The following is a 15,302-nucleotide window of genomic DNA, read 5'->3' on the forward strand; positions in this document are numbered from 1 at the left end:
GGAGCAGAGTCACACGTTTTCCGAGCGGCCCACCAGTGAGAACACTGCTGCAGACCCTTGGAAGCTGCTCAAAGGCCGTTTTGCTCTTTCGCTGCTTCTAGCATCTCAGCCACAGTTTCTGAACCGTGTTAAGCCTAAGCCAATGGCATAGCCCTTTCTCTTCTGTTCTCCACTGGTCTAGAGGTGTTTATGTGATTCAGTTTGGGTCATAAGACATGAGCAGAAGCATACTGAAGGCTCCAGAAAAGAAGTTTTTCTTCTTAATCAGCATAAGGAATTTGAGGAGTTTGCCGCTGATCTTTGTGCTGAGGGTACTTTCATATGAGAATGGGATGCCTTGAGTAGTGGTAGCCAGCCAACACATTGAGCTCCCACTGTATCACTGAAACAACTTTGGGATTGTTTCAAACACCATTCTGGGTGTCTTCTGAAGCAAATAAATTTATACGGCTTAAACCACTATTAGGTTCTTTGTTCTTTCAAGCCAAAAACACCTAGATGAACCATACAGGGCAAGTGGGTACTAAAGGTACATCATAAAATGTGGTACTGAGTAGAGCAGCACAGTGAAGGGGAGTGAGGACCCAATCATTCCTAGACATATTTTAGTTTGTGACATTAGCTAAGAGCTTAGGCATTCTCTCTCTGTGCTATGAGGCACTGTTTAAAGTATACCCATCTGACTGTCAAACTGGCTCAGGTTCTACTATATGGCTTAAGTTTATTCCTGAGAGACTGCTCTAACTTCAGTGAAAAGATAAAGTCAAACTTCAAGGCCTGCAGAGCTGGGATAAAACCCCAAAAAGCGGTACATTTGCCAAACTAAAAAGTATCTTTTGTGGCCTGTCAATCTTCCCTGGGAATACCCCTGTTGCAGGAGATTTAACAGAGTTCGTGTAGAGAATGAGACACCAAGGGTATGTTGATGAATGATCTGTTCCAAGTTATTGACACAAGTACTTAATCAGTGTCTACAGGTAGTTATTTAAATACAATATTACTATCAGGTTTGATGTCCTACCCTTATTTTCCACACTTAACATGTTTGACTACAATCAAAATATAGAACATGAATAAAACTCCTGGTTGTCTAGACTCAACTCTGTTTTTTTATTATTATTATTGTAATTAATACTATCAGACCAAAGGAAAGAGAACAAAAAATTATAGATCCATGGACTTTAAATAGGAAAGGAGATTATAGATAAAATAAACATCATATAGCTGTCAGTGAATAATAGGGTATTTCCATCTTAATCCAGGTTTATTTAATTCATTTAGAAACACATTCACACAGAGTAAGACTACAGATAATCTACCCTAGCATACCTCAGAATGTGTTCCCCAGAATGTTACTTTATAGCCCTCCACCCCACCTCGCCAAAAAGAGACTATGACAAAAAGACTTACTCACGACACTTTCCTCTTAGATATTCACAATGGGCATCAATATATCATAAAGGCTTTGAAAAGTTATTCTTTAAATAAGTCAACTAATTGTAACTTATCATGTTCAAATTTATTAGACTTGGGAAATCTCCTGACTATGTCCATTATCTTGTGGAATAATTATTCCAAAAAATACATTTGGGAAATGTGTACTTCCTGATGATATCAGTTTTCTACCTCCAGGAAAATAGTTACTGTTCATCACTGCTTCTATGGTATGAAGTCATGGCAATGAACATTTTGGTGCTGTATACTGGAACAAAAAAGTAAGATTTTATATGAGACAATGCAAAAATTGAGTACAAACACCCAAGTCCTTTTCTATAACGGAGAACTCCTCCAAATTTCCTGTTTGTATTTTAGCTGGTCCAACAACAAAAAGATGATCCCTTGAAAATAATTTGCTTACACATTTACATCTAAAATATATGCTTAGGTAAAATTTAAAATGTTTCTCATAATAGATTTTATCCCAGATCTGTCTAATAAAATACATATAACTGTATGCATGTGGCCCTTTCTACATGAACACAGGAAAAATGTGTTTATATAGTGTTTAAAAAGACTTCTTTACCTGACCCCAGTGAGGATACTGGTGATTCCCTGATGGCTCAGACGGTAAAGTGTCTGCCTGCAATGCGGGAGACCCAGGTTTGATCCCTGGGTCAGGAAGATCCCCTAGAGAAGGAAATGCCAATCCACTCCAGTACTCTTGCCTGGAAAATTCCATGGACAGATAAGCCTGGTGGGTTACAGTCCATGGGGTTGCAAAGAGTTGGACATGACTGAGTGACTTCACTTTGATGAGGATATTATTTTAAAAATTTATAAACATACATAGAAACAAAAAAAGCCTATAACATAAAGTTAAACCATGTTCACTACCAATTTCAGCCTCTGAGTTTACAAATAACTATGTCAAGAAAACATTTATTACTCAGTGGAATAAGTTACTGGCTTATAAGTAAAATTACTTTATTATAATAATGCTGGGGAATAAAATCACACACGTAACTTGTACATGCAGGGGAAATATGGCCTAATATAAACAGATGGTTTTTAGCACATTCCTTTACTAGAATGTGGTCACCTGCCACAAGGTACACAAGCTCATGCACAAGATCAAGACTTTACATACAGCTGAGATCACAACATCATGCATATAACAGCAGCGTGCTAGACAATCGTACCACAAACTGTGCAGAAGTCCTCCCCCACCCCATGAGCCACTGCCAGCAGCTGCTGTGGAGTTTGGTTACCCATATCCGTGACATGAACGATGTCCTTTGGAGAATCTTGCTCCCTGTGGCTGTAAGTATCCTTATTTTTATAATATTTTAATGATGCTTGCTATCAAAATGTTAAGTACAGAACTAGAAATTATGGAAAAGTAGATTTATTACAATACTGAACAATTATATACATCTTATCTCAGGTACTTAAAATAAACACTGCTTACATTTAAACATAACATCAAACGTAATTAATTTACTTCTTAGGCTTAAATAAACACAAATAATACATCTGATGACAGTGCTCCAGTGAGGGGGAAAAAATAATCAACCTCCATAGGTACTTCCTGATTGCTAGCACTAAAAAATCATGGCAAGAGTCATTCTAAGACCTGGCTGAAATATGACTCATGTAGGTGAGTTCTATATAAAAACATCTACTAGGATGCTCTTTTGATTATATTTTCGTTGGTTAAACAACCAAACTGACATTGATTATTTATCAGTCAATGAAAGCAAGTGTAGAATATTAATTAAAATACTTCTCCTCATTTCCCTGCACCTACAAGTGTAGTTCAATGTCCTTCCATGCCTACTTATGTCCTAAGGGTACTCTGGTAAAGAGAGAATTAGATTTTGTTATTAGGCAACAGCCGCTTGCTGAGAGCCTGGGTGATGTTCATAAAAGTACAGAAGCAGAATTCTGGAACTAAAGTCACTTTGAATGGTTTAGTTCCATGCTCCCTGACAACAGTATGTGCCCCTTTCAGAACAGTGAATTCAATACTTCTGGAATGCTCCAGGATATCTTTGAATCAGGTCAGGGAGTAAAAGAAAGAAAATACAGCCAACTCTCAATAACAATGGGAGGTAGGATGGATAAGTAAAAATCTGAAGATCTAAAAATCTTATTTTTAATTAGTAACTTGAATCCCCCCTTTAGGCAAACATTTGACTTTTATAGTTTATTGTCAGATAAAGAGGACTTTAATCTTACCTCTTTTCTCTGCCCCCCTCCAAACACTCTAGAGGAGGTACAAAAGAACTCTATAGTCTGATATATGTAGCTGCAAAGATGGAAACATATTTTGACATCTAACTTTTCCAATTTAGATATTTAAAACTACCCATATAATATTCTAGTATATAAGGGCCTATCTATAGTTTCATTTTTGCATAAAAAGGATGCTTTATAATTTATTTTAAAAATGGTACTCTTTTAGCAAGGAATGACTACTTACCATAATCAATATGAGCAATTACATCCAACTTTTCTGACTTTGAAAAGCTACAACTCAGTACTTACCAAGTTACACTTTCCTTAGAATGTAATATTTGCAACTGATATGAATTGGGGATGACAGTTTTGCTCAACATTGGCATAATTCATGACTGGAGCCAGTATGACGTGATAAATTAGTCCTAATAAGACAGGCCTGTTATAGCTGCCTTTCCTGATTCCCACATATCTAGAGTAAAACACCATACCCCTCTGCCTCAATTTTCTAGTAATCATCATTCAATTAACTCAAGATACTAATGCAAAATATTTCTTATTGTAACACTAGTCATATGCCTGTTTAAACTGACAACATCAATATTATACTGGTTTTAAAAGTATACTTTGAGCTTTAACTTCTAATAAATCATTCTACTTTCATTAAAAGTATGTCTTCTATTCATTGAAAATAAAAGTGGTGAAAGAAGAGAACAAATATAACATATCTGTTCTTTATAACATATTTGCTTTATAACATATATACTTTGCTGTATTTGTGGGGCTAAGACTTAAATGATCCAGCCAAAAGTCATAGTTCTGAGTGTTACACAATTTCTATTAGATTTATAAGAATAGGAAACATTTCTAAAAATCTGAACTTTTCCAGAATATATTGAAATAAGAATAAGGGAGAAGGGGAGCCAGCAACAGAACTGTCTTCATATTTTGATCACTCATATCTTAAGAAATGATTAATTAATTCATTCATTTCAAGAAGTTCTATTTGATTCTCCCACTCTCTCTCTTCTTTATTTGTGTTTGCTTATTGTCTTAAGAAAAAGAATCAGATAATTAATGCAAAATTATGCAATTTTTATAATAATCTATAAGTTGTTTCTATGTTATCATGGGATTAAGACTTTCAAAGGCATTATTTAAAGATATTTTGATGTGTCACAAACTAGAAAAATATCCTTTGTATCCTCTGATAATCATAACTAAGTGGAAATGAGGAAATGAAGAAAATGCTGCAGATAAAGTCTGATGAATATATTTTGTGCTCTCGACTGATAATGTAGTGCTATCTCAACCAAATGTAGGCGATGGCTGCATGTGCGTCATGGAAGCTGCCATACAGAGTGAGCAGATAGCAAGATTAGTACTGACACAGTAAGGAAGAAAGAAATGACTGAGTCATACAGCAATTACTCCAAATACTGGGCTTCACAGTGATTCAAAAGTCATGTTCAGAGACTTATAATTTTACTTGCAAATGTATTATGTTGGAGCAATTAAGTTCAACAGTTACAAATGTTCAAATTCTTCACTTACCTCATCTGGGTTGGCATTAAAGGTGAGACTGCCTTCATCCAGCTGCATGTACAATTTTCTGAAAGAAAATCCTAGAGGTGGGTTCTTGTTGTAAATGGAACAGTGACCCCAAGTGGATTTACACAGCCTGTAAGTATGATAAAAGTCAAATGAGAAAACATGACCAGATTGAATCTTCTAAGTTAAAGATGTAATACATTATAAAACAGTGATATGAATGATATAAAATTGGATTTTACAGCTCTGAAGTATAAACTGCTTAATTTTATGCTTGTTTTATTTATTTACTAGAGTAAAACAGACAAACATCTTCAAATTCTGACACTTAATAAATGTGAATTAAAAAGATTAGTAATATTCGAGTCCCACTGAAGTTAAACATTAATGATGACAATGATAACAGCTAACATTTACCAAGTGCTTAACAGATGTCAGGCACTATTTAAAGCATTGTAATAGTATTAATTTGCTTAATCTTTACAACCATCCTATGATTTGGCACTACAGATAAACACAGACACCATAAAAAAGCTGCCTATGGTCACACAGCTAATTTGTATAGAGGCAGGATCTGAATCAAAGGAACTTACTCTCAAGCTTGCAGTACTAACCAAGAGTCTAACAGAATTAAACAATTATGTGCTCCATTGTGAAATATAACTCAGTGGGGGATGGGGGAACCACTGGGCAGAGGGAGAAACTGTAATGCTGTAACTTTAATACTTAAATGAAAAGTTGCAACATTAAGGTTAGTTTATGTTAGGATATTGCTTTAAAACACTGGTTCTTTACTATCAGAGCTAAACATGACTTTTTAACAAAATCTGTAATACTTAAAATACCTCAAAACACACTGTTTCTATTAATACACATTGGGACACTTGTTTCCAATTTTGTTCAAGGGCATTAGCTACTGGTTATTATTTGAAAGCTAACCTTTCATCTTGTTACAATTCCTAGAAATTCTGGATGGATACCATAGTTTCACTTTCTGATATTATTGATTTTTGACTCAAACTTCCAAATTTCCTTCTTTTCTCTCTTTTACACACACACGCACAAAGACAGCGAGCGAGCGAGCTTACAGGAAAATAAGAAAGTTACTATCTCAGCCTGTAACATCAAAATTTCTGAGGAAAGTGGGTAGAATATTCACTTTTACATGGGAATATCTTCTTCATAGTTAATTTATATCATTGCATTTTTTTCCCCAGCCAAATGAGATGATTCTGCAACAGGGAGTTTAGTAACTTGTTTAGAAAATTATCAATATTTTAACAGCCTCTTTACTCTATTCCCATAGCTTTTGACTTTTATTACTAAGCTATGTAAAGGCAACAGAACCTCTCCTAAATTAAAAAACAAAAACTAAGCCAGCCTTTAAATTTATCAAGGAAAAAAAAAATCAAGAGTCAGAGATATAGGCATAAAGGAAGCATTTCTCTTAGAAATGAACAATCTAGATTTAAATCCCAAATGAAAACTATATTCTGACTGAGTTCTGATAAGCATAGAAATAAACATTTTTTTTTACAAAGTTCAAATATAGGACCATAAATTAAATTTGATGGGAATATTAAAATGGAAAAAAGCAGCACTCCACCCTCCAAAAAAAAAAAAAAAAAAGCATTTAGGCAAGTTTATACTTAGAGATATCTGGGTCAAATATGGTGAGTTGAACTTACCCTTGCCAGAGAAGTTCATCATTGGCCAGGTCCTGCCAAACGCAGGAAGCTAAGCAGAGGTCGGTCGCATTCAGGTAGGACAAGATGGTAAAGCTTAGTTCGGGAGGCAGCATTTCCAAATTAATGAATCCTTCCTGTTCTTTAGACTTTCTTGTCTTCAGAAGATGATATATGTCAATGCCCCCCTGGACGTGTTTGCGATGACTGGTGTGAGACATGTTGCTGGCAGCCACCCTCCTGCTCTGCTCTCTGCTGAGGTAGCCTTGCTCACCGTAGCCTTCCTGCTGTAGCTGCTGGTTTCTGGCCACTCTCCACAGCCCCTGACCCATCTGCAAGCCTGGGAGAAAAGCCAGAATGGAGTAAGGCTCCATTAAGAAAGTAATCCACCTTTCCCTGCAGTACGACAGGTCTACACGAAGCATTCGTTTATCAGAATTAACATGCCTCATTAAAACATATTAAATGGAATAGCAAATTACAAAGAACAGTCAGAACATTGTAAGTATGAAACTTGGATATGGAGAACTATTTGGTTTGATTATCACCTTTATCTCGGTTTGCTAACTGCTTTTAAAATCCACAGGTGACATAATCATTTTTCACAAGGTAAGATTTAAAAGTTACTGACGTCCTAAAGACTCTTACAAAATTATAATTATGTGGACTTATGGGCCAGTATTAAATATAACTCTGATCAGAGCACAGGACTTCATTTAAAAGGTCCTACACACTGCTTTTTATCACAACCCAGGCTAAGCTAAGCTAGCCCCTTTTAACCAAATTCCCAGATGCATAACAGCTGTGAAACAGGCTTTTCGTTTAATTCTTGCCAGTCTGCTCTTAAGTTGTTGGCTGTAATAAAATGTAACATAGGCCCTGAAGTCTAATTCAGAAACCTTATAAATTAGACACCTAGATCTCCACGATAAAGAGCTCAGTGATGACTATTTGGTTCTGTTGCTGCTTTAAACACAAATCTTAAAATCAATTTTCCAGTTCTTCTCCACATGGTCCTATGGACTCCTCAGAGGTCCCTGGGAAAAGGCAGAAGGGGAGGGGGTGCTCCAGTCTCTCTTGCCTCCACTCCACCTCCCACCAGAGCAGCTCTACATTTATCTGTTACAAATACCAGACTTCCTCGTATGCAAATATTTAGAAGGCTACTGGTCTAGCCTAGCCTTTCCATTTCATTTGGTTTTGCAAATAAGTAACTTTTCCAGGGCAGATAAATTCATTGAGAAAAATGAAAACAGGAAGTATTTTTAACTAACATAAAAAATTATTTCCAAGATTTCTTTTACAAATAAAATATTCCTGTTTTAAAAACCCAAAAAGTTTGGAGGAAGAAACTGGTTTTTGTTCAAAATCATTAAATTTCATTGCATGATCTAACCTTAAAATATGGTTTTGTTTTAATTGGCTGTTTACAATAAAGAGTAGTAATCAAAATATAAAAAAGCAACCCCTCCCCCAGACTACTGGTGACCAGAAATTCTGAAAATTATCAGGAATAATTTTTGAAAATGGAAATATTTCAAATAAATTTGAAAACTGAGTGGAATTTGAAAGAAGATCAAAGGCTATTTTTTCAATATTTAAGAAAGCATGTATATTTACTGAATTGTTGGTTATTATTTGGATAATGACTACTTGTTGATTAAAACAGGAAAAACAGTCCAGGATAATTTTTCACTCTTCGTCCTTGGAAATCCAAAAGCTTAAGCTATAAAGAGATTGGGTGGGGTAGGGGGAGGGAAGGGGGAGGTAAAGAGAGAAGGAACATATTAATAATTTTTAAATGTAGGAAAATGTATTTTTGCAAAGAAACTAAAAAAGGTAGTAACTTTTCCTCCTTATAACACATATTACCATTATGGTACCAGTTCCTAAAGTAGTACTTAAGCTATAATAATTAAATTCTTATTTTCTATCAGAATGATTGAGATCCCAAACTGATAACACCAAATACTGGAAAGATGTAGAAACTCAAAAACAATACAGTCACTTTGGAAGACAGTTTGACAGTTTTTTACAAAAATAAACATGCTTTTACCATATGCTTCAGCATTCATGCTCCTTGGTATCTACCCAAATAAGTGGAGAACTCATGTCCATACCAAAACCTGCACATGGACCTGTAGCTTTAGTCATAATTACCAAAACTTGTAAGCAACCAAATTGTCCTTGAGTAGGTGAATGGATAAATTCACTGTGATATATCCAGACAAAGGAATGTTTAGTGCTAGAAAGAAATGAGGTATGAAAAGATACAGAAGAAACTTAAATATATATTACTAAGTAAGAGCAGCTGATCTGAAAAAGCTACATTGTGTGTGTGATTTCAATTATAAGACATTCTGGAAGAAGCAAAACCACGGACAATAAATTAACAATGAAAAAAGTACAGAATATCAACAAAAAACTTGGAAAGAACTTTAAGTTTCCTTAAGGTTTAAACATGCTGTCATATTACAACATAAGTACAGCTTAATTTTGACACAAGACTCATAAACATTTAAAAAATTTTATCATAGCCATTTCTCTGCTGATCTTAGCAAGAACATATCTAGAAACTGAATTGATTGCTAAGCTCATCCACAGTATATCTGTTGTCACTTTAGATAATTTTATTTATTCTTCTCTTTTGCACTTGCACTACCAAAGGTAAATAATCAAATATGATGACTATGATGTCTGAAGTCTCGAGATTTAAGGCATCTAATGTCAATTTGTATGTACTTCCCTACCTCTTTATGGTGGCATATGGTTAGGCAGCTGTTATTCTTCTCAGGGATGTTGCTAGGGAACGCAGAATCAGGGTGATTTCCCTAGGCTCTGGACTTAAATGGGATCATTTAAATAGAGCACTGGATAAAGGGACTCAGAAAGCATCCAGCAGGTAGAAAAGAGGTAAAGCCAGCAGATGGTTCTTAGGATTAAAAAAAAGTTAATGGGGAGGGTGGAGGTTTGAGGCACATTATACACATGATTCAGACAAAGAAAACTGCATTTTCTATCCTTCTACTGCTAAATAATATTGCAAATTACCGTTGTGGGATGTCTTTTTCCCTTTAAAGCAGTTCTGGATTCGGGGGAAGAACGCAGCATGATAAATCACTTGAGAAGGATTAATATCATAAATTTCTCCTTTGGAGAAAGGAAAGGGTGTCCACAGTGTTCCATCCTACTCCCAGTCTTCCTTAGGGTAACAGGTGTGTGGCATGTGGATGAAACTGTCAGAAAAGTGATTAAACTCAAAAAGACATGAGATCCATTGCAGAAGTTGTGAAGCACGTCACAGAGGGAGCATGGTATTAAGGAATCTGACGCTGAACAGACACTTGAGTTCAAGTCCTGACTCCATTGGTCAGCACTTACAGGACTCTGGGGAATTTACTTCCCCTGTGGCTCAGACGGTAAAGAACCTGCCCACAATGCAGGAGACTTGGGTTTGATCCCTGGGTTGGGAAGACCCCTGGAGAAGGAAATGGCAACCCACACCAGTTCAACCCACTCCAGAAGGAAATTCCATGGAGTCGCAAACAGTCGGACATGACTGAGCGACTAACACACACATACAGTCTAAGCTCTGGTTTTGTCATATTTAAGGTGATAATTTATATATACTATAATAGTAATACACACAGTTCAAAAGGCTGGTATATTAAATATTACATATAGAGTTCACTTCACAGAAAATTATAAAATGTTAGCTCATTTGTTTTGACAAAACCATATTTTTACAGAGTGAAAATGATAAGCCCTTTGTTAATAAATAGCTCTTTATATAATAAACAATAATAAATAGCTCCCTGATAGCTCAGTTGGTAAAGAATCTGCCTGCAATGCAGGAGACTCTGGTTCAATTCCTGGGTCAGGAAGCTCTGCTGGAGAAGGGACAGGCTACCCACTCCAGTATTCTTGGGCTTCCCTTGTAGCTCGGTTGGCAAAGAATCCGCCTACCATGTGGGAGACCTGAGACTTGGGTTCGATCCCTGGGTTGGGAAGATCCCCTGGAGAAGTGGCTACCCACTCCAGTATTTTGGCCTGGAGAATTCCATGGACTACATAGTCCATGGGATGGCAAAGAGTTTGACAATACTGAATGACTTTCACTTTCACTTTAGTAATAAAACTTATAGAATGATACTCCAATTATCACATAAAGAAGAATCCATGAGTGAGTCTGCACTGATGATCAATAAACACATAAAGACAAAAGGAAAGCTCTTCATTATAGTAAAATTCTGAATAATATGGAGTTAGAAAAATTATCATTTTACTATCATCATAGAAAAAATAATTCAGGCAAGAATTATCAACAAGTGCTGAATGTGGAGTTTGATAATGGAAAGTTTACAGAGTCTCAAAGTATCTGCCCCTATACATTACTCATTAATTACAAAAAGAAATTAAGAAATCAGATAGTATTTAACCAAGTGTTCAAACTTAACTTTTATCAATAAAAGACAAACGGACATATGTGCCTCTGAACTTACGTGCCTCTGGATACTGAGAAGGACATAACAATTATACAGCATTTTGGCCAAAAATGTATAATCTTTATCTAATTATGAGGAATATCAGAGAAACCCGAATCTACAATCATTTTTTTTTTCCTTCAAAATTGCCAATGCCATGAAGCTAAAGAAAGGAATAATTCCAGATTAAAGGAGACTGAAAAACATGACATCTAAATTCAATGTGTGGACTGGATAATATACTGAAAAAAGAAGTGCTATAAAGGACATTATTGGAATAACTAAAAAACTAGATATACAGCCTAAGATTGGATAAAAATACTTATATGAATGTTAACTTTAATGAATTTGATAACTGTGTAATGGCTTTGCCACAATATTGGGTTGACCAAAAAGTTTGTAATGTTAGATGTTAAAGAAAAACCCAAATGAACTTTTTAATATATTCTTGTTCTTAGGAAAAATACTGAATTGTTAAGGCATAACGTATACAACCTAGTCTCAAATGGTTCAGAAAAACTAATGTCAACCTCACACAGAGAGAATGTTAAAGCATGTTGTAAAATGTTTAAAATTTGTGAATCTGGGTAAAAGGTGAAAAGTGTTAGTCTGGCAGTCCTGTCTGACTGTTTGTGACCACATGGTCTGCAGCCTGCCATACTCCTCTGTTCATGGAATTCTCCAGCCAAGAATACTGGAGTGGGTTGCCATTCCTTTTCCCGGTGACCTTTCTGACCTAGGGATCAAACTCAGGTCTCCTGCATTGCAGGCAGGTTCTTTACTGTCTGAGCTACCAGGATAAAAGGTATGCACCAATTATTTTTATTAATCTCACGAACTTTCTGTAAACAGAAATCTTCTGATTGAGGAATCCAAGCATGTGAAATTGGAAAATAACTGAGTCTGATGTGCACTAAGTTTAAGAAGTACTGTTCTTTGAGCTTAGTGTCATACAGACTGAAAACCATCACTAAGGAGATAAAAGTTCAGCATCACGGTTTAAGAGTAGTAAGCGACCCTTGTCAAGGCAAACATTAAAACAGTAAGAATTATTTTTGCCATTTGTGATAAAAATTTTTATTTAAACGGAGAAGAAATGTTTCTTAAAGAAAGCAGAGGGGAAAACACTTTAATTTTGTGTGTGCAGATTTAAGGCTTGGGATTACTGGCTGTGTTCCCTCCTTTTGTGTGTAATATTACGTACACAATATTTTAAATATATTTAATAACAAATATTAAACAATAATATTGTTTTTATACTATAAACCACAATTTATTTAATACTTACTCTGTGCCAAGCATTGTGGAAGTTTTAATTACATTATGCCATTTTTGTCCTGAAAACAACCTTAACAGGTAGATATTAGATATTATTCTACCTATTTTATAGCTGAGGAAATAGTGACTCAGAAAGGTTAAGCGACGTTGCCCAAAATCTCAGAGCTGACAAGTGGAAAACTAAAGATTCAAACTCAGGTCTGAGTCCAAAGCTTTTATTCCTAACCACTGAGCCCTATGTGCAGAACTGGCAAAGACAATTTACCATCTGTGTCCTCATCACTAACTCTCATCTCTTTTACCTCTGCAGCTGCTTATTACTCCACCGTTGCTTCCAGCTGCAGTTTCTCTTTCTTTTTTTTTTTTTTAAATTTTATTTATTTATTTATTTTTTAAATTTTAAAATCTTTAATTCTTACATGCATTCCCAAACATGAACCCCCCTCCCACCTCCCTCCCCATAACATCTCTCTGGGTCATCCCCATGCACCAGCTCCAAGCATGCTGTATCGGATGCAGTTTCTCTTTCAAGCTACTGTTCTTGTGGAAAGCACATAGGCTTTGATGTGAAAAAAGATCTACTTCAAACTCCTACACAGAATCTGATTGGACTATAGTCTGTGGTCCTTATTTTCCTCATGAGGAAAACAGTGAATAACTCTTACTCCAAGGAACTTAGAGAGGTTAAGAGAACCTAACACATAGGTAATTTACCATCACAGGTAGTTTTGTAGTCACCATTCAACCACCTTTAAAGGATAACTCTTATTTTGGTTCTTCCATTTCAAAGTATACCTGATTATTCTGGACATAATGATCTGAACAGTTACAATCCTGGTTCTAAATTTCATGAACTTAGGATCTGTGAATTTGGAGATGCCATTTACTTTTGCTAGGAGAAAGAAAAATAACATCTAGTAAATATATAAAGTTAGAAGAAACTAACTTTGCTTAGATTGACACAGTTTGGCAAATAAAGTCAAGTATATAGTCATCAGTCAGTGATAACAGAGAGACCATATTGGCAATTCAGTATCAGTACTATCATCATCTTTAATCACTACAGATATATTTCTAGAAATGGAAACTTTATGACTTTATGGGAAGATTCAATATATCAAAAGTCCTTTTTGCAGTATCACAAACTAAATTAATTAACAAGAAATTTCTACTATAGATCTTTATGACATTTTCACATCTCTAGGAACCTGAATTATAAAGAGCTTCATGTATAGAATGCTAATTTGTTAGATCTCTGAAATCAATTTACAACTGTTGAGATCTGTATTTTTAAGCATATTTCTTGATTATAAAATATGAATTACTCAAACATATGTTCCTTAAAACAACAATAATTTTGGGACTCACCTATCATATTGTGCTTTATTACTGTAAGAAATACAAATTAAAATATATACACAGGTAGTCCTTGTACAGGACCATGCTAACTACTTAATAACAGTTCTATGGGACTTTGTACAGCAAGGCCATGGTTCTAAAGAGCACACATTTCAGTTTATATGGTACCATGTAGAGTAAGAACTGCCTGTAAGTACTAAGATGGGGGAATGATTTAACACAATAGGCTACAAGGAAAAATCCAGTACCAAACACAGTGCCTTAGACCTACAAAGCACTCAGCAATATTTGTTGACTGAATGAATCTTTAAATGGTAAACAACAAGCAAAACTGAATTAGATCAACCTTATCTAAATTTCACATCTTTCAAAAAATCATCAGAATAGATCATAGACTTAAATGCAAAACATAATAATACAACTTTTAGAAAAACATAGAGAAGGAGATCTTAGGGGTCTACATCTAGGCAGAGTTCATCAAAAGTACAATCTATAAAAGTAAAAGCTGGTAAAGTCAATCTCATCGGTATTAAAAACTTTTGCTCTTTGAAAAGTCCATATGAAGAAAACAAAAACACAAGCTACAGATGGAGAGAAAATATCTCAAACACAACAGCCAAAAAAAAAAAATCAAACAATTCAATTAAAAAAGGACATAAGACATGAACAGATACTTTGCCAAAGAGGATACACAAATGGTACATAATCACATGATAGATATTCAGCATCACTACCCAGAAGGGAAGTGGCTGTATTTTTAAATGGCAGCACCAGGGATCCCAGTGGTGTTTGAACTGTTCAGTATCTTGACTGTGATACTGGATATGTCAATCTGCTCAGAATCTCATACATGCACATACACATGTGAGCAAAAATAAACTGCAGAATTCTGAGTAAGATAGGTAAGAAATGTTAATTTCAATATCCTGGTTATGACAGTATATTATGATTTTGTAATATGGCACATTACTCAGGGAAACTAAGCAAAGTGTACAAGAGCTCTCTTGCTATATTCCTCACAACTGCATGTGTAGCTACAATTAACTGAAAAAGGTGGGAGGCAGAGTACTGTACACTTAAAACAAGTGAATTTTATAATATATAAATGATGTCATAATAAAGTTCTTTAAATAACTAGACATTCTAATAAACACTCTAAAGAGGGTGACCAAGGACACAGCAAGTCTAGTGACATTTGACAAACAGCAAAGAGTCGGACACGACTGAGCGACTGAACTGAACTATTTTAGATTTAAGGCAATCCATA

General features: G+C 35.3%; 1 protein-coding gene across 1 annotated transcript in view; it reads right to left on the reverse strand.

Moving 5' to 3' along the window:
• Positions 1-15,302, reverse strand: part of FBXO8 (F-box protein 8) — a 38,073-nt gene that overhangs the window by 16,252 nt on the left and 6,519 nt on the right. Inside the window, exons 2-3 of the mRNA XM_005683522.3 lie at positions 6,918-7,254; positions 5,233-5,359 (exon numbers count right to left, since the gene is read on the reverse strand). Coding sequence (XP_005683579.1) covers positions 5,233-5,359; positions 6,918-7,246 — 456 coding nt within the window. The 5' untranslated portion in view covers positions 7,247-7,254. The remainder of the gene's footprint in view (positions 1-5,232; positions 5,360-6,917; positions 7,255-15,302) is intronic.

This window comes from Capra hircus, chromosome 8 (genome assembly GCF_001704415.2).
Source record: "Capra hircus breed San Clemente chromosome 8, ASM170441v1, whole genome shotgun sequence".
Classification (NCBI taxonomy): Eukaryota; Metazoa; Chordata; class Mammalia; order Artiodactyla; family Bovidae; genus Capra; species Capra hircus.